Genomic DNA, 19,651 nt, shown 5'->3' with positions numbered 1-19,651 from the left:
CAACTAAAGAGGGTTATATTTGATTCTTAGACGTCTTATTCCTGGGCATTCTATTTCCGACATTTTTCATCTACCAAACCTTAAACCAAATGATCCCTAAAAAGAAAAAAGTCACCCCATGAATGTGAAAGGTAAAAACTCTTCGCCCCAGAACAATGAGAGATGCATGGCCTTGCTTGGACCATACTGTTACCAATCCAAGATGAAACTGAAAAAATCAATAGAATTGAATGTCAAGACAAATATGTTTGTCGAATCAAACGTTCAAAACTAGAAAGAAGTTGGTTGGCATCAATGAATTCGTTTGGTACTAAATTGAGTTGGTTTTAGTTAGGTGGTTTTCCGATTTACCAAGTTTGTTTTCATCAAAGGTCAATGGTTTGAGTGAGTATTAAACTCAACATTTATAGAATAAAAAATTTAAACCATCACAGTCATTTATCTCCTAATCCTACATCAAATGTGGAAGGTTTCATCTTTCACTCTGCAATCCTTAACTAAAAAGAAAGTTACTTAATATTATCAATTGTACAGTGAGTCCTAAATTTGGTAGATCAAGAAACTGAAACTGAAACTGAAACTGAAACTGAAAAGAGAATAATTGGAGGGAAATTTTCATACTTTGAATTTGAATGAATTTCCTAAAAGTAAAGAATTGTACTCAAGAGAGAAGAAAAGTGTACAAACTTTCTTGAAGTAATCTTTACTCTTTAGACAGAGAGGACAATAGTACATCTACAGATATGATTCTCAACACCATAAGCGAGCAGTAAGCAACAACTTTCAATTATATCTATTATTCTTTTAACCTTCACTTCCATACCTCTCAGCTTTAATTAGGCTCTCTCTAAGCACAGCTTTGGGAATGGAAGATCCTCATGAATTATCTAATATGTTGGGGCATTGATCCATCCATCATTTCCATGAAGTATATGCCAACTGCATCCTGTCATCCTGCAACATATAATTATATATTATATATAGTTCTAAAGTGTTTCAGTGCCATATGTTAAAGTTAATGCAACTAAGACGCCACGTGCACCTATATTTAGAACCTATTTGGATTGAACGTGTTAATCTAAACATGCTCTTAGTCTTAGTAGGTAGATTTTCCAACTTAAACTACGATTTTGTTAATCTCAGGAGCTATACATACCTAAACTTGTAAAACTAACCTTTTATGTTACACTTTAACGCTTACAAATTATAAAATACACAAATTAAGTCTCCATTCAAGTAAACACAGAATAAACAAAGATTGCACAAGCCCAGGCTTATTGGAACCGTTACCCCACCAACTCTCGGGTCCATGATTTAAGTGAGCAGAAAAAAGGACTATCAATGGTGATAGTAGACGAATTTGGTGCTTCTGATAACCCAATAACAAAGAAATTTGGGTCAATGGATTTAAACTGGCTGATGAACTCTGTAGGACATAAAAATGTGTTGCCAACTATTTCTGATTTGAATCTCTCTATCCCGATTGTACTATGAAGAAGAGGAGAAAAAAAAAAAAAAACAAAAAACAAGGAAAAAAAAAATTGGTACGCAACCTTCTATACATTGTTCATCCAAGATTTTGTGTTGGGCTGTTAGCAAAACAGAAATATATTTTTGCAGATAAAGGCTAAATGTAGACTATTTTTACCATATAATTATCAAAGATGACATGAAATGCATGACTAAATCCGAGCAGATCACCTTTACAAATGGCTGCCAACACAGCCAAAGTTTGATCAGAGAGGGTTCTCTTCCATTACTACAAATTACTTGAACTTTGATCATCCTTGCTGTTGCTTGATTCGGTGCTATCGAGGGTCGTTTCAGCTGTTGAAGTTGGCGGGCTAACTTGCTCATCACTTTTAGCTTTAGGTTCTGTGTCTTTGGAACCTTCTTCCATAACAGAATTCATGGCCAACTGACCAGAGTAAAGGAATAAACCAATTGCATTAATTCCGAAAACAAATGTTGCAAGGTAGCATAGTCCGTTCACGATAGTTCTGCATGTAAGAGATACGAAATTGATCACTAGTCTTTTATCTAACTGCAAACGGAGTTAGAGTAAGTTGAGGAAGTTACCTTATCGTTATTGTCAGTTGTCGAACCTAAAAAAGATGGAAACCAATTGTTAAATGGCATTCTTAGATTATATGAGGCAAGCCCCAGGAGAACATCAATTCACAAAAGTTTAATTTTTTTGCGTGGTTAATTTCATTGTCAGACACGTATCATTATCCATTTGTTAATGCAATGTACAGAAATTAATCAAATAGTTCTCTGAGGGAAAAACACAGAGCATATGTCCAACATTGGCTAGCTCAAGTCATTATCTTGGATGACGTGAATGAGAAATCCTCCCATAGTTCGCCCAAAGAAATAGTTGAAACATGAAGTAAATACGAGAGCATACCGAGAAGTTATCAGACACCGTCTGTCTGTTCAGAGAAGCTTCAATGGTAGTGGTGAATTTATATAAGATTAGTGCAATAACACCAGCTGCTATTGCTCCCAAGAATGCTTGTATAGGTGAAGGTGTTGACTTCGATTCAATTGGACCTGTACTAATTGCTTTCAAACTGTCCATTGCTTCCTCCTTCAGAGACTTTTTTACTCCACCAGACCTAAATTTCTAAAATGGGCACATGAAGTAAAAAAAAAGTTCCAATGTTTTATAGTAACAAAAGATATCCACTCAATAAATCTGAAAGTTCAGAATCACTTCAGATCCAGAAAAAAGTCCAGATAAGAGAAATTGTACTTTGCATTTGTAGGACTGATATGGAATGAGATTGAGTAAAATGTTCACTACACACACACACAACACGTTTTGAAAGGGAATTTGACTTCCACCAAATAAAAAAAACAAGTTAAACAAAGCAATGAAAGGACAGGAATGGAAAAAAAAATCTGAAACACTTTACGTTGCACAGGGAAAAGGTTGCAATGCAAAACACATTGCAAAGAAATTGTGAGAAGATAATCCGTTCATAAAAGGAAAAAAAGGCTACGAAATGTTTATTACATTGGAATTATTGTAAAAAAGAAATAACTAAAAAGTGAATGCTAAGAAGACGAGGATGCAAAGCGTTCTACTAGATTGTCCCATGCCCCAAAATCTAAAGATAGCTCCATTCAAACATTCTCCAATCCACCCTCCCCTCCCAACCTTATAGCCAAAACATTATGATTTCAGTATATAAATATAAGTATATAACATTCAAAGATCTTCCAGTAATACAAAATAATAATGATAATGATAAATAAATAAATAAATCGGATTGGCCACTAAAAAAGCTTAAGCCAACTTTCTAGTAATTCAACTTCCTCCAGAAGTTAAGGTTAAACATCTTGTTGAACATAACCATAAACTATTAAGGTTAAACTAGCACAAGACCTAAAATTTAAGTTAATTAGTTAGAATACATTTGGTAATTTGTTAATATTCATCAAATTCTCTATATGCAAGAGCACAATTATTAATTTGACTCACGAAATCCACACAAACTATTTAATATCCATCTGAAAGAAAATGACAGTTTTGAGATTCAAATTTATAACTCCATAATCTGATTCCACATTAAACGATCACTAGACACCAACTCTTAGGTTTGTAGTATTAACCTAACAATTTATACCAACTAAATCTGACCTTCTTGAATCACCATACGACAACGGCATCTAATTTTCAACCCAACTATTTCCAGTGACTTGCAATAAGGCATGGGCAGTCAAGATAATTACTAACACTATCAATTGTCGCCATAATTTTATACAGGTGACCCAAATTTTATAAACAAAATCTGTATGTGATTTTAAAAATAAAAATGTTTTTTAAATTTTTTCAAAAATTTGTTAGCGTGTAGACCAACTTAAGCATATCTCGACTAATCTTACGGGACAACCCGCCTAACCCCTATGACATTTACTGAGACTATGTTTTTTTTTACCACTAAGCCAACCCATAATGGTCCGGAAATAAGAAGGTCTAACCTTTTTTTATGTTATGTCACTCTCATACGCTCGTGCTCGTGTCCAACTAATCCAATATAATAGTGCTCTCACACGCTAAGGCTTTTCCATCCTCATGCCCTTGGGCTGAAGCTCCTTCTCACTCTCTCACTCACACTTGGCACTCTAGAAAACGCATTAGCAATGCCATCAACCAAAAATGTCTCTTCATTGTTTTCAAAATCTAGATCAAATGGCCTTGTTTTGGTAATTTGGAAGTTTTTCCATGATCTCACACGCTAGACCTTACATGTTTTCTCCTTCTCACTCTCTCACTCGTGCTTGCTATATTGAAAAATGTATTAGCAAGTGGTTTGTGACATCGGCCAAAGATTATTCTTCATTGTTTTAAAAATCTAGGCAAATGGCCTTGTTTTTGGTAATTTGAAAGTTTTCTCATGATTTCACATGTTTAGCTCATTTTCGGCTTGTCAGATATCACCTGTTTTCTCCTCCACACTCCTCTCGCTTGCGCTTGCAGCTTTGAAAAAAGCATTAGTAAGTGGTTTGTGAAATAAACTGAAGATTTTATCTTCACTGTTTCCAAAATCTAGGTCAAATGGCCTTACTATTGGTAATTCGAAAGCTTTCTAGTGATATCATTTTGCAGGCTCATTCATTCACACTTTATGTAATATTTGGGATGTTTACTTTTCCTTTATCAACGTTCTCTTAATATTCTTTTTTCTGTTCTTCCTAATGGATCTATGTACTTTGAGCACAAGTCTAAAAGTTTTGTTTACTTTTTTAAAAAATGCAGGTTCTATGACATCTTGGGCATGAAATTTGGGAAACAAAACTCTCTTGTCTCCAACCCATTTTAGCTTCTTTGTAACTGACGTGGCATCCTTGATGGCCGCAAAATAGGTCAGGAGGTAATGCAGAAAATACAAATAATTCTTAAATCCAGCTAGTCATGGCCAGTCACCGGAACAAATGAATTTTGCTCCTTCATCCTTTAAATTCATTAAACTACTCTACATTCCACTAGAATGAGAATATCTAAGACCAAGCAAATCACTACAGTTTCATACTGAATTTAACCATTTAATGAATGACTTAACAACTCAGAAAGCTTCTTTGAAGAATTTCTTCAAACACATAGCAGGAAAAAAAATTCAGCAAACCCCACTTCGTTTCTAGACTAAAAAAGCAAAAAATCAAGTAAGCCTAAAAGAAATGTAGTAAACAATACCAGCTCTTTGACCCGCTTAGCACGGCGGCGGAGGGAACGAAAGAGGAAGACAGAGATGGCCCCTGTAAGAAGAACACTGGTAGCAACTTGAAGAGAAGAAGGGTCATCAGTGGTTGCAAAAATGGTGGGTGGGAGTTCAACTGGGCCATTATCATCAAGAAAAGTGGCATCTGCAAGGTCAGTGAATTGGGGTAAACAAAAACAACGGTGGTTTGTGAGTGGAGAAACAGAGTGGAAGGTGATGGGTCTATGAAGAGATGAGAGGGTTGTTGGAGGAGAGAGAAAGAGTTTGTGATTGTAGGTTGGAGGAGAGAGTGTGAAAAGAGGGAAATTGGAGGAGAGAAGGTTCTGGGTGTGCCACATTTGAGGATGTTTAATGGATGATAATGGATATGGCTTATGGGGTTTTGGTGGATTGATTGCTTTGCTATGTCTGCAAAGTTGGGAGATGGGATAGGAGAAGAAGAAGAACTTTTCTTCACTTTGCCAAAATGTTCACTACCATGCATTTTGATTTTCCAATCCTTTTCTCTCTCCCCTACCTTCCTAAGATTTTTTTTGGGTCTAAATTAGACTAAATATCTCTCACACTTCTCTAAAAGTGGTTAGTTTGTGTTAGGGTGTAGAATAGTAGATGAAGGATTTTTCAAGAGTAAATTAAAAAGAAAAGATAAAGTTATTGGTAAAGATAAATATAAAAAGAGAAGACGAAGTTACTCCATAGATGTAAAAACTATAACCGTGTTTACTATTAAAGTTAGTTGTTTACACCATCTTAATAAGTTTTTGGCTTGAATAGTTTCTTATTTTTTTTTTCTTTTAAAGATGGCAATAGTATTCTGGTTAGTAGACAAATGTATTTAAAACTATTACTGAAGTAGAAAATTTTAACAAATTTTGGGATTTTTTACCATTCTAGATCATTGTTACATTCCCTTCTTAATTTCTATTTGAAAAGAATATATTTATAAATCCAAAATAGTTTTAAAATATTCATAAAGAATTAACCTATATAAGAATTAAAATACTATAGAATAAGGATTCAATTTACTCACACCACCCTTTAATTACATTACCTTTTGCGAAAAAGAAAAAGAAAAAGCATTCCTAACTATGGAGGGGATACAAGTTCTTGTGTGGAAAGATAAAGGATATTTTTGTAATTTACTCTAAGAATAGATATTTTTTATGAATTTGGAAGGAGAAAGTGTGAAATTATTATTTAATAACATACATTTGATTTGTAAATTTATTGTTTATGTTTTGTAGATATTAATTGTATGGAATATGAACACGTGAGTTACATAGGTTAAGGTTCATGTAACATGAGTCTACATACGTTTAGAATTTCAACAAAAATTACAACACTCAAATATTAGATTTCAAATTTTGCAAATAGTTAGATTTATTTTGGTATATTTGAAAACAACCGAATTTTTTAGTTTGTAAAATAGTATATATTTTTTAAAAAGTTAATTTTTCTTTTTTCTTTATTAGGACTATAAAGGAAGGCTATAAGTTATCATTTTAAAGGTTGATGATTTGTTTATCTACTTGTAATTTTTGAGTTAAAAATAAGGATAAGACTTGGATACATCTCGAGCATTACCCATCTTTGTACATTTATTCTCACGATTCATATAAAAATATAAGAATATTTTAAAAAAGGAAAAACCAAAATTTACCGTACGACAAATTATGATTGAACAATTTGATGAAACGTAGGTGATGGTTGAGATGTAGCTAAATATTTTTCTAAAAATAAAATAATGAAAAGAAGAGGAAAGACATTTTTTTACCAACATAGCAAAATGTTATCGTCTACCAATAATATCAATGCTTGTTAGTAAGGGATGATAGTAATATACGATAGGATAGCATTATTATTTTGCATATTTATAAATAAATTGATCAATTTTGCTAAATAAAAATGTCTGTAAAACAAGAGAATTTAAAATATAAATCTCCAATTGAAAAAGAATTAGTTGAAGTTTAAATAATTAATCAATTTATGAAAAGATAAAACAAAATTTGAAAAAATAAATAAATAACTCTCATTTTGCTAATCTTATTGTCGTATACCAAATACATTTGACCTTGGTTCTAGCTGTTTCTAGCTCCCACATTTCAATTCTCACCCTTTTCCCTTTTTCTTTTTATGAATGCAAGAGGATCATTTGGCCCAGTCTTCAATGCAACAACCTGCTCAAATTTTGAAGTAAACTTTCTGAAGATTCAAATAGGGAATGATGGCATTTTTCTCTTTGTTTGGTGGTGAAAAGTGACAAAGTTCTATATTGTGTTCTTCTCAATGCTCATTCAAATGTCTGTCCATCACTTTTTACCCTACTTTCTCCGATAAAGTGAGATTCATTTGGACTCCAATCCAATTCCATTTAGTCTTGGGTAGCTGCACAAACAGACTTAGCTTATTAAAGACAAAAAAAAAAAGAGGAAAGACATTACAAAAATAGTTTCTTTCTTTCCTTTGAAAATGGTGCAACCTATACAATTTTTCCTTAATATGGTATGTTTATGGGTTCCCTCACCAATTTTAGTGCACATTAGAAGCAACAGCTCTAGCCCAAAACTTGATTTGTTGTTTCATGTCTTCTGCTGATTTTCTATTGTCCCATTTTGGAATTGGAGGAAGGAGATGAGTTTGGAGCATCCAAGCTTCAGAAAGATAAGGCCTTCTAGTTCTTTCACTCTCCAATTCTTCCTCTTTTTTCTCTCTTAACCCTGGAATTATGTCAACCACTGTTGGGTTTATATCTTTTTTGTCAAATGTGAATCCTAAGTCCTTGAAACCTTGCAGTTCTTCTGATTCTAATTCACTTTGGCTCCTTCTCTTCCTCATTTGGATGAGAAATTGGTGCCACATTTCGTCACTGCTTGTCGGGATTCGACACATTGGGAGGCTGAACTTCTTTTCAAGAAACTGTTGTGAATGATGAGCACACCAAATGTTATTAAAAAGAAGCAAAGTACAGATGGAACTTATTCTAGTCGTTCTATCCTATAATGTGTTGTGTTTATTAACTCATTTAAGACCTTCAACATTTCTGAAGTTTCTTCAAACTAGAATCCAAATTGAATTTTCAAGTTGCTAAATTGGCATTCACAACAATTTTAAGTTATCAAGTAAAACCTGTTCTTTTAATAAGTGGAATGCCCAAGGTTTCACTCCTTACATTATGCTCATGTTTTATCTTAATAATTTTCAAGAAACTTCGATTATCTAACACACGGTATTTCACTGGGCCAACATGAATGTCATCTTTTCACAATCACATCAAGACTCAACATTAGCATACAGCTCAACATATGGATTCATTGAAAATGTTGGAATTTAAGACTTCTTGCTATGATACTACTATATTAAATTACCTTCAACATAGTTTAATCTTTTCATTATATTCTCAATTTGATGTGTTTACTGTTAACCGTAAGCGAGCTCGATGATCATTCAAGCACACATAAAGAATGTTAGGAGACAGTTGTTGAAACAGAGCAATGATATTGCAATACCTCTTGTCTGGTGGGAAAGAATTCAGAAAGGTTTGGTTGAATAGAGTTTCTGATTCTAGCAGCAGCTTCCCTTTCTCCAAATTCCCTTTCCCTCCCTATACATGGTGGCAAGGATGGTGTTCTCAGCAGATTACTCTGCGGTGGTTTCCTCGCCGATTTGCTCCTCCGAGTGCTGCCACTTTCTTTGCTGCGAATTCCTTCTTCTTTCCTCTCAACAGAAGGTGGTTTGGCCGGTTTTTGAAGCAAGGCATGCTCTATTAATGGCTTGGAACCATTCCCTTTCTCTTGAATGCCTTGTTCTCGTTCCACACGGGATGGTAATGATGGCATTCGGCGAAGACTCCGACGTTTATCTCCACTATTTCCCGGTGAAAAAGGCATATCCAAAGTAGACAAGCAGGCATGATCAGCAGGAGGTTCTGCAAACACACCATGCTCAGATAATGGCCCAGAGCCATTTCCTTCCTCTTGGTCCACACGGGGCGGTAACGATGGTGTTCGGAGGAGATTCGCAGTCGAAACATCCATATCCAAAGAAGATGAGCAAACATTATGAACAGGAGTTTCAACAAGCACACAATGCTCGAGCAATGGCCTAGAATCATTTCGTTCCTCTGGAATTCCCTGTCCACGATACATACGGGATGGTAAGGACGGCGTTCGAAGCAGATTCCGACGTACAGCACCACCATTATTGTGGAGGGAAAGAGCAGCATCCAAAGGAGATGAGCAGAGATTAGTAGGAGGAGTTTCAACAAAGACCTGGTGGGGAAGCTTAGAAAGACAAGGATCAGAGCGGGAGATCAACATCTTGGGGTTCCTCCTAAGAAGAAGATTGTCAAAGAACCAAAAAAGCTCTAAAAGATCCAAAGCTTCATCGGTCGAAGGAGAAGATTGATGAAGAGAGGGATTGATAGGGTCCATGGATATTGGTGGGGTTTGACCAAAAAGGGAAGAAAGAGAGGGAGAAAAATGAGGAAATGGGTAGCTGGGAACTGGAGTGGCCATCAAGATTTCTTCTGAAAACGCCATTATATGATTAGGATGATGAGCAGAGGAGAAGGGCATGTGAGATAGTGTAACATGCGCTGTCTTTTGATCTCCACCCACAAATATACAAATATAATATTATTATATACATTTTTGGTTTAGTTTGTCATATTACTAATAATACTTCAAGTTGTATTCCCAATTGCCCGTTTCTCACTTACAACTTTCAAACATTCGCTTCATAATTCATTCCAACGCTACAAAACTTCAACAAACACTCTTTTTAAACTTCTTAGTTTTGTATTAACAGAAGTTTCAAGCCTTCAAAAACACTTGTTTCCTCCACTTCCTTTTTAACTTTATCTAATTAATTTATTCAAATCAAGTTGACCTCTCTTAAGTTAGGACAATTTATATGTGTATATATATAAGAGAGATGGGTGCCATCAATTTCTAAATAGAAAATTACCTAAAAAAGAGTTGAAAATAAATATAAAAAGTAGGGTTGGTTTAGAGTGAGTTTAGAAATGTTTTTTTTTCTTGCCCATAAAATGTTATTAGAGTAAAATGCACTTAATTTTTTTTTTTTAAAAAAACAAGATGATGACAAATCTCCAAAACAATCCTTTATAGTTTAAGCAAAAACATATAATATCAAACAATTTTCTTCACGATTTTCCCATATCCTATTCATTTAATTATTATTAAAATGTGTTTCTTCTATTCATTAAGAAAAGGAAAAAATAAAAATAAAAAACTTCAACATTCTCCAAAGACACGTCTCTATGGAGAAAATGAGGAAGAATATTATTGAATTATATGTATATATGTGTGTATGTTATGTATGCATACATACTATGCTTTAGAATGTACATAAATATTGTCTTAAATTAAAAAAAAAATTGCGGCTACCAATTATTAATTAATATTTTAAATAATTATAAAATAAAATATTTTAATGAAAAATTATTTTATACGGTAAAATTTGTAAAAATAATTATAAATATAGTATTACAATCTATCAATATCAATACTAAACCACGATAGACTTAGAGAGACTAATATTTGTGTATATTATGACATAGACAGATACATATAATTTTTATTTTAGTGTACTGTAGTTTAACATAGATAAACGGAAATATTTTGCTATATTTGTAAATATTTGTAGTCATTATACTATACACCTTTTGTTACTTGTTTTTATGTCATTTTGCAATATAATTGCCTCAAATATCAATGTTGAATCGAGAAAATTTATAGATGTGGATAAAAGTTTAACATGTGAATTCTTTTAAAATAGTATTATTTTAATAAATAATGACAAAAAAAATAGAGAAAAAAATATTTGAAAATGAGACATTTTTAAAAATAGCGAAATAAATTAAAATATTTACGATATAACAAAATTTTGAATTCTATCAATGATAGAAACTGACAGACTTCTATCACTGTCTATCAATGCATAGAAACATATCAGTGTCTGTTATTGATAAAATCTGAAAATTTTGTTATATGTTTGTAAATATTTTGTCAAATTTGCTATTTTTGACAATTTCCATCGTGACGCTATATCTTATCTCTACTGCCACATCAGACAAAGGAGGTGTTGGACATAGACCTACTTTTCTCAATGCAACTTTTTTTTTTTAATTTTCTGATTTTAATCCAATCGTCTTTTATTTGTTTTAATATATAACGTACAACAAAATTATCAAAAATAGTAAAAGGAACCAAATATTTATCTATTTTTTGTATGAAGTTTAAATAGATTGTTTTCTTTTTTTATTATTTTTCAAAAAACATAACCTAAATTATAACTTTTTTTTAATCTTACTTATGAAGTATTTAATTTATTTTATATTAATAAAACGTTAAAAACATGCAGTAAAACGCATAATAAGAAAAATTATTAACCAAACCGTATATGTATATATATTCAAGTCAAAACTAAATAAGTTCAAAAAAGAAAAATTAAAGAGTAATAAAACTTATTTGAAACAAAATTCATAAATCTTATATAGAAACGGTGAATCAAGTCCAAAACTTTCATCTTTTGAAGTGACTGTCCACAATAAAGGAATGTATATGAAAATGATGTAATTCACACCTATTTTTTTGTCAATACTTTTCATTTGATCATATTTTATCGTTTACTTATATTCTCACCCTAACATGTTGACAGGAAAAGAAAGGAAAGTGAACGGTATTAATAATGTAATTTTGTTGTTGTTAGATGCCACATTTTTTATAATATAGAGAGAAACAATAATTATTAATATGATTATAAAAAAAAGGTAGCATTGAAGGCCTACAACCATAGAAGGCAATAAGACAGGTTCATTACAGCACACTCCCATGTGACCCCTCCCCTCAATATCCAAACAAAATTATATTCTTATCCCAAAATATATTCACATTTTATTTTTCTACACCTTTTTCATTTCTGTCACACCCTAATCTACTATATATATATATATATATATATACATTCTATACACACATACATATATATCACCTAATTATGTTAAATTAAATGTTTATTCTCTATGTTTTTATATTTGTGTCTAATCTTAATGAACTAATATCAAATAGTAGCTGGTTTCTCTGATTTACTTTTATGTAATTGACCATTTTAAAAAAATAATTATATTGTGTGACAATTATCCGAATGGATATAATTTATCACTAATAATTATCATTGACATAATTCAATAATCAAGATAGTCTATCATTTACAGATCTCTCGTATATGATTGAAGTCGATTATTATAGCATTCAATCAGGACGTGAGTAATGAAAATGATGGGATGATTGGCAAAATAATACCTGCGTTATGTTACAAATGAATGAAAATGTATTTTGATGATAAGTCAAGTATGGGAACAAGAAATACATAAGAGATGGTATGTTATAAATTACAATAGAAATTTATAAATGATAGAAAGCATCAATAATCAACTTCTATCCATGCTACAGTAGACTTAGTAGAGTATTGGGCTTAAGTATTTGACCTCATTTCTTGGGCCTATGAAGTTAGTTTAGGGAAGATACATTTGTGATATTTTAAGAGATTCTTCTTTTTTTCTTCAAAGTAAAGATTTGGAAATTTGAACGATAAATAGGTTGACAGTGATCAATTTTCAACAAATAAATCTGCTAAATTAATAATAATAATAACAGAAACCTAAAGCTTATTCTAAATAGAAAGTATAATCGTTTTTTTTTTCTTTTTTAAACATGACAAATCCAAACTGGAACAAACTCGACCCACATGCTTCAGTCAACATTGAACCATGCCCACCTCGCAATACAATGAGTCACACCCTTACGAGACCTATAACCATAATCTGCTTTAAAAGATTTTTCCAACAATAGAATTACTGAGAAGAATTATTTTTTACAATCTATTTTGAATTAGACTCCTGTAAATCATCTCAACACAAACTTGAAGGCCAACAAAAGAGCCCGAGCTTAGTATCACGTGGTTATTCTTTCAACTTAACCAGCGTGACGCAAAGATGTGGAGATGTACCAATGTAAGCCTAAAGGGGGAGTTTGACTAGTAGGTTCGGAATCAAATGCCTGAAAACTAAATGCATGTGGGCTTATTTGATGAGGTTCTAAGATGCCTAGGTATTACAGATGTTTACGTTTGAGGTGCAAGATTTAAAAATCTGGATTTTATTATGCTTGTGTTTAGGGTGATGATTTTGAATTCTTAGGTTTAGTTTTTTTTTAATTAATTGTACGTCCTAAAATATCAAAATTTTAATTGATTTTTTTATAAATATTTTGTACCTCTAATTCAATCTCTTGACTCTATTGATTTTAATGACAATAATGTAAAAATGAGAAATTTTAATATTATATAACAATAATTTTGATTACAGTTGCATTAACATGAGTGATTTAAGTAAAAATATTAACAATTCACAAAATACAACAAATTACGTAACTGAGAGGAGTTTACGAAAGTTCTAGTTAAGCAACGTGAAAAATTATCTAATATGTTTCAAAATAAGTATAACCAAAAGGGTCATGCAAAAGTGAAAGTCAAGTAGAGTTACATTTAGTCATAGTTATGGTTGTCTTTCTATGACATACCTGCAATGTATTTTAAATCACTTTTGTCAAAAGATGTCTAAATAAAAATGAGTTCTTTTTTAATTTAAAAAATACATTTTATTAAGTCAATCCAAATAAGTTTTAAGTCTTCTAGTTAAATTGACTAAAGAAAGAAAATAAAAAATGTTATTAAACTAAAAATAAACCACGGTATATATGTAATATATAATTACAATTTTCACTATATTACTAATATATTAATATTTGATTTATACTTCGATATCACAATAGATAGGTCATCAATTTTCACCCTGAAAAAATATAATAAAACAAACGAAATCTCATAAAATGAAGGACATTAATTTTAAATAAAGAATAGAACAGAGATCATTAAAAAAATGGTCAAAATAATAATAGTTATATAAAAAACTCGAGAAGAAAAGAAATGATTAATTTTAAATTGACCATCACCACGATCGCTTGTTAATGGCATGTGATCGATAATTAACGATAACGATTAGTTGTCATCGATCAAGATTTTCACCCCACGATAGTAACATTCAGAGTTATAGGTCACAAGATTATTGGTCACTGACGATCAAGACAATTGATAATCAACGGCCAAGATGATCCAAAGTCGATGGTTAAAATGATCGGTTGTTGTGACTGTCGATCGATCATGATCGGTCATCGTGGTTGATAGTGAAGTTGACTAACAATTGTTGCCAACGATCAATGATAAGTTGTTGAAGTGGAATTTTTTCTAAAACATATGAAATTCAATAATAATAATAATAATAATAATAACATATTCCAAACTCATGGGCTTGGAATCTTAATCCCATAATTTTTTTTTTCAAAGGGGACAAACATAGGTTTGGCTTCAAATGCCAAACCCCCTAATTCCAACCCCATGGACCAAACACCCCCACGAGGTTTTATGACTTGCTAGGACACTTGAAAAAAAAAGGAGAAAAACGTAGTCAAGGTGATAGAGAAAGAGTTTGAGAGAATGTATACAAGAGCTTTATTGTTTCCCAAGGATGATTACAAATGAGCCTCATTTAGGATATTTGTAGAGATTCTACATTGACATTCCAAGCCTAAACCGCCTTACAAGGTTGACAGCAACGTTCTAGAGAATTCTCAAAGTGTCATGACACTATTTGGCCGACACAGTGGACACTTGAGAAGTTCTAGAGGCATCCAGACGTGTCTGGAGAGGTCTGGCGCACCTGCTGGGCTTCTAGAGCCTTCCGCATCCCGCGTGTGTGTCCTGCACATCATGAAGCCTTGCGTTCGCTTGAGAGTCTTCTAATAACTTTAAGAGGTTTATGTGTCCTTCTAGGCGCATTCGAATGCTGCAAGCCAGCATCTGCCTGCCTTTCTCGCACGTGCGCCCCTTTCCTTGCAGGGTCATGCACGCATATCATGCAACTATGTGCTCATGGTCATATCTTGGCCTTGGCGTGTTTTTATTCTTTACTCTTGGGCTTTTGGACTGCTTGGGACTTCTTTGGCTCCTCTTGGGCTATGCTAAGGAGCCTTAATTCTAAAAAAAAAATTGTTGGTCATTTTTGGGGTGTGACATTAGGCTGCTAAAACATCAACCAAACTCTCCACAAACAGAGAGCCTCAGCCACAACAAGATCACCTTGCACATTACGAATAACTACCCCCTACTTTGAGCCCTCCAAAGAAAACCACACGATGCATCAACATCAAGCTTGAAGGCAATGCAAGACGGCGACTCCCCTCAAGATCTATGTCCTAAAGAAGTCGTAACCCTACTCCGAGAACTCAAAACTGATAATGGAAGGCTGAAGACCCTCCATCGAAGAGGTGAAAACCATCGATGTAATCAGTTTTACTAATACAAAATTTTCACATTTGTATAAGACTACGCTTCTTTTCTTTCAATTCATGTATTAAAGTAATATTGAAGACAAATGCAAAAAAAACTTCGACTTTTGTGTCATATATTATATATTATTGTCTCTGCCTTATTCTTATTTGCTTAATTTGAAACTATAAAAAAATATTTGGTAAATTTTCTAGATATATTTTTTATGGGTATGGGATTTCATATGTTCTTGTCTTAGTCTATTATTATTTGCTTATTTTGAAACTATATATATATATATAAAAGTATTCATATTTGATTAATCATTCTTACCTAACGTGTGAAATCTAAAGATTACAAGTGCGAAACATACCACCAACAAATTCAATTCGATTTTATAATCTATATAGAGGGAGAACCCCAACCTATTAGAACCACTACTCGTAACATGGTGTTAGTACTTGTCAATCTCTTGGTTTAAATTAAATCACTTAAAAATTATAACAAAAAAATGTAGGACTATTAATACAATTTTTATATTGTATATATACATCATCATAGTCCAAAGAAAAACAAAGAATACAAAAGAAAACACAAACTTATCATCAAATGAGAGCTTCTTAAAATCTAAAACTTTTATTCTTATTCTTATTTTCATTCTCTCTTTACTTGAATATTCAAATTAGGACGTGTCGATAAACTCTGACTTCTTAAACCCGTTTAATATATATGCATGTTACTTAAACCTAGCTGCTCCAAGGCTCTTGCAATTTCTTAACAAAATTGTCAATATAAGTTTCCAAGAAACCTGGTTTTGTCAATAAGTCCTTCCATTTTGCATGGTTTTTCTTAACTATTTCACCAACCCCACTTCTATTATTATTCTTATCATCCACCATTACTAATTCAATGGCCTGTCTCACACTTTGCCTTGTAAAACTTCCATCTTCTTCCCTCTTGACTTCCACTCCCACCTTGAGTTCTTGAGCCAAAAGCCTAGTGTTCAATATTTGGTCCCCAAGTGTTGGAATCAATACAATTTGAGCATCGCTCATTAATGATTCCCACATTGAACCAAACCCACAATGGCTCACGAAACAACCAATTGATGAATGATTTAGAATCAATGGTTGTTGAACCCAACCTCCATAAACAATACCTCTTTCTTTAACCCTTTCTTCAAAACCCTTTGGCAATGCCTCTTCCATTGAATCATACCCCATTGGAGGCTTTAGAGCTACCAAAAATGGTAGCCCTGTTTGTTCAATTCCCAATACAAGTTCTTCTAGTTGTTGTTTTTCTAGGATCACTTGGCTTCCAAATGCACAAAAGATCACTGTTTTTTGTTGGAATTGGCCTAGCCATTTCTCCCACTCCTTGTCTAAAGTGGTTGCTTTGATCTTTGACGAAGGCGCTGCCATTAGTGGTCCTGTTAATAAAATCTTCTTTTGGAATTGGTTTGATAAGAAGTCACAGAAATCCCCTTCGATTTCTTGGCATGTTCTCATAGCTATGGCATCACTTTTTTTGTAAGACGTCATAAATCGCTCATGAAAGGTTATGCCTGTTTACAGGAAAAAGTAATAGTGAGTTAAATACCTGGTTTTTCTTTTATGTTTGAATTCTCAAAATATTATTATCAATTTGAGATAGATAATCAATTCTTATCTCAAACGTTGATGATTCATCTCCATCTCCATTTTACCCACTTGTTATTTTTGTCTTATTTTACTGTCACCCTAATTGCTATAACACTACACAATAACTTCCTATAACACAGTTTTTGTTCTCAAATTATTATCGAGAAAAATGATTTAAAGTTGATTGATAAATATGGTTACTTTATGGAGTTTGTAATTAGTTTTTAACTATTTAGAAAGAAAAATGATTAAGTGCAACCATGCATGGCCTCTCATTCTATTGGATAGCAATTTTTTTGTAGGAAAAAAATATTTGCATGTAAGCTTTTTTTGAATTAGGTTAAAATTTAGTTTCTCGATTTCATGATTGATATTGAAGTTTTGTTTTTTACATTAAACACTCACATTTTGTCTTTAATGTTAATATGTTCATAAACTAATTAAAAAGAATGATGAGGAGATTAGATATTCAATTATTCATGACCAGATATAATAATAATAATAATAGTAATAAGAAGAAGAAGAAGAAATACCTTGGCCAAAAGGCATGGACAAGAAGAGGAGGGAGCGAGATTCACGAGAGCCATGAAAAACAACGGTGGAAGAAGGGTACCCAACCGGCGGCTCTCGGAAATCCTCGTCCGTCAAGGGGTGATCAAGGCTCACCCTTCGACCAGGGAACACAGTAACAGCAACAGAAGCGGCACTGACAACAGTAAAACAAATGGATCTGATTTGCAAGGGAGCGGTGATATCGGGTATCCAATGGGCAAAATCGAAGAAGACGAAATCGGGACGGAGGGAGTGGATAATGCGATCGACCTGAGGACGAGTGAGATCCAAGGCAGAGGCAAGAAGAGGAGTGAGAGAGAGAGGGATATCGGAGGCGGAATGGGCGGAGGGAGGGAGGCCGGGGACGGAGGGAAGAGATAAGAAATGGAAGGAGATGAGATCAGGGTAGAGATTGAGAGAAGAGAAAAGGGAGGAAGGGTTATTGGGTAAAAGGAAAGTGATTCGATGGTTTTTGGAAGCGAGGTGGTTGGAGATGTGGAGGAATGGAGTAATGTGGCCAGTTGCAAACCATGGGAACATTAGAATGTGGAGATTTTGGGTTTCCTTGCCCTTTACCATTTTTAGGTTTTGAGGGTGGGTGTAATGGTGGAAGGAGGAAGAAGAAGAAGAAGATGAAGAAGAAGATGACGGTGAGGAGGAGGATTCTTCTTCCTCATCTTAATTTAATTTATTATTGTGATTGTGATTATTAGGATATGCATCTGAATCGATTTTACCAAATCACCACACCATCATCAAACTGACTTTGGCTATCAACAAGTGTTCATCCAACGAAGCCCCTCCTTTTTTCCGATCTTTCATCTTCACCCCTAATGACAATAATCAAGAATATGTATTTTCATGATCAATGCAATTCATTTGTGGTTATAATGATCATGGTATTGTGCCTCCTAATAGCGACTGGATTCGAATTCTCATAGTCAATATATCACTTCATTGCCATAACTATTATGAAAATTTTCTCTTTTGTATTATGTGATTCTTTTCACATGTTTCACGTTTTCTAGCGTTTGGACTACTTTACATTCTCTAAGTTGAAAAAAAATTTACTACTCAGCTAACTTTTAATTTAGAATTGAAATTATTTCAATCTTTTATATATACTAGCTAGTAACAACACGTGCATAAACATGTGTTATGCACGTCAAATGTTTTTAATGATATTTTCAAATAAGTATAATATAATTTTCATCATGTTGTTATTAAAGTATATTTTTTTCTAAAATATTTTCTACATAACACAAATACAGATACAAAATAAAGTAAATTATTAGAACAATGCTTGTTGGAAACATGTGTGTTTTTTTTACATATCTCCAATATATTTTTTATACTAATAAGCATAACCATATGACTATGAAATACAATAAAAATAAATCCTAAAATCACCCATTCATCAAGGACAAAGATAATTTATAAATCAAACCGCTAAAAGTAGTCAAAATGCAATTACCATAAGTAGAAATTAGTTGGCATCTCCATGACAAAAAAAATTTGCTCATAGAAAATTTTAACTAAGTTATTTCTGAAATTACTCTAATGACTACTGTGTATAAGTTAATCAACTATACTCTAATACAAAAATCTCTACTAATTTTGGTAGTTAGAGGCTTTTGATGCTCCAATTTCACAGTTTTGGTTTTTGTCTCAATGGATTGACTTGTATATGACTTGATGCCCTAATGGCGTGGCCTCAAATGTTCTCATATTTCTATATCTGGATGATATTTTTCAGTTAGCATAATAAATTTTATATAGTGAATTAAATTTGTAGAATGAAAAAGAGCTTAGACACAAACTTCT

At 32.9% G+C, this 19,651-nt stretch overlaps 2 protein-coding genes across 2 annotated transcripts; both read right to left on the bottom strand.

Annotated features, from left to right (window-relative positions):
• Positions 1–587: 587 nt before the first annotated feature.
• Positions 588–9,800, bottom strand: LOC101221005. Its single transcript, XM_031883306.1, has 9 exons — positions 8,735–9,800; positions 7,761–8,144; positions 7,554–7,613; positions 7,342–7,405; positions 5,204–5,700; positions 2,411–2,629; positions 2,080–2,105; positions 1,702–2,000; positions 588–954 (listed from the first exon to the last, which is right to left on the bottom strand). The coding sequence occupies exons 1-8, from the start codon at positions 9,764–9,766 to the stop codon at positions 1,760–1,762; spliced, it is 2,523 nt and encodes an 840-aa protein (XP_031739166.1). The 5' UTR covers positions 9,767–9,800; the 3' UTR covers positions 588–954; positions 1,702–1,759.
• A 6,404-nt stretch (positions 9,801–16,204) lies between these two features.
• LOC101208331 (UDP-glycosyltransferase 79B6) lies at positions 16,205–18,548 on the bottom strand. The gene is made up of 2 exons (XM_004146226.3): positions 17,809–18,548; positions 16,205–17,199 (listed from the first exon to the last, which is right to left on the bottom strand). Exons 1-2 carry the CDS (start codon positions 18,404–18,406, stop codon positions 16,382–16,384), a joined length of 1,416 nt encoding a protein of 471 aa, XP_004146274.1. The 5' UTR covers positions 18,407–18,548; the 3' UTR covers positions 16,205–16,381.
• Positions 18,549–19,651: the final 1,103 nt, after the last annotated feature.

The sequence above is a fragment of the Cucumis sativus genome, chromosome 3 (assembly GCF_000004075.3).
Source record: "Cucumis sativus cultivar 9930 chromosome 3, Cucumber_9930_V3, whole genome shotgun sequence".
NCBI classification, from domain to species: domain Eukaryota; kingdom Viridiplantae; phylum Streptophyta; class Magnoliopsida; order Cucurbitales; family Cucurbitaceae; genus Cucumis; species Cucumis sativus.
The sequence above is the reverse complement of the archived record's forward strand: the minus strand, read 5'-3'. Positions and strand labels throughout refer to the sequence as shown.

Bases quoted from the DNA above. Each gene is read 5' to 3' on its own strand.
- LOC101221005 (XM_031883306.1), bottom strand. From the start codon at position 9,766: ATGGCGTTTTCAGAAGAAATCTTGATGGCCACTCCAGTTCCCAGCTAC. The intron at 5,701-7,341 runs GTGAGAATTGAA...ATGCATGGTAGT, and splicing joins AAAAAGAAAAAGGGAAAAGG to GAACATTTTGGCAAAGTGAA. The intron at 2,001-2,079 runs GTAACTTCCTCA...TCTTACATGCAG, and splicing joins CAACTGACAATAACGATAAG to AACTATCGTGAACGGACTAT.
- LOC101208331 (XM_004146226.3), bottom strand. From the start codon at position 18,406: ATGGTAAAGGGCAAGGAAACCCAAAATCTCCACATTCTAATGTTCCCA. The intron at 17,200-17,808 runs GTATTTCTTCTT...TCCTGTAAACAG, and splicing joins GTCCATGCCTTTTGGCCAAG to GCATAACCTTTCATGAGCGA.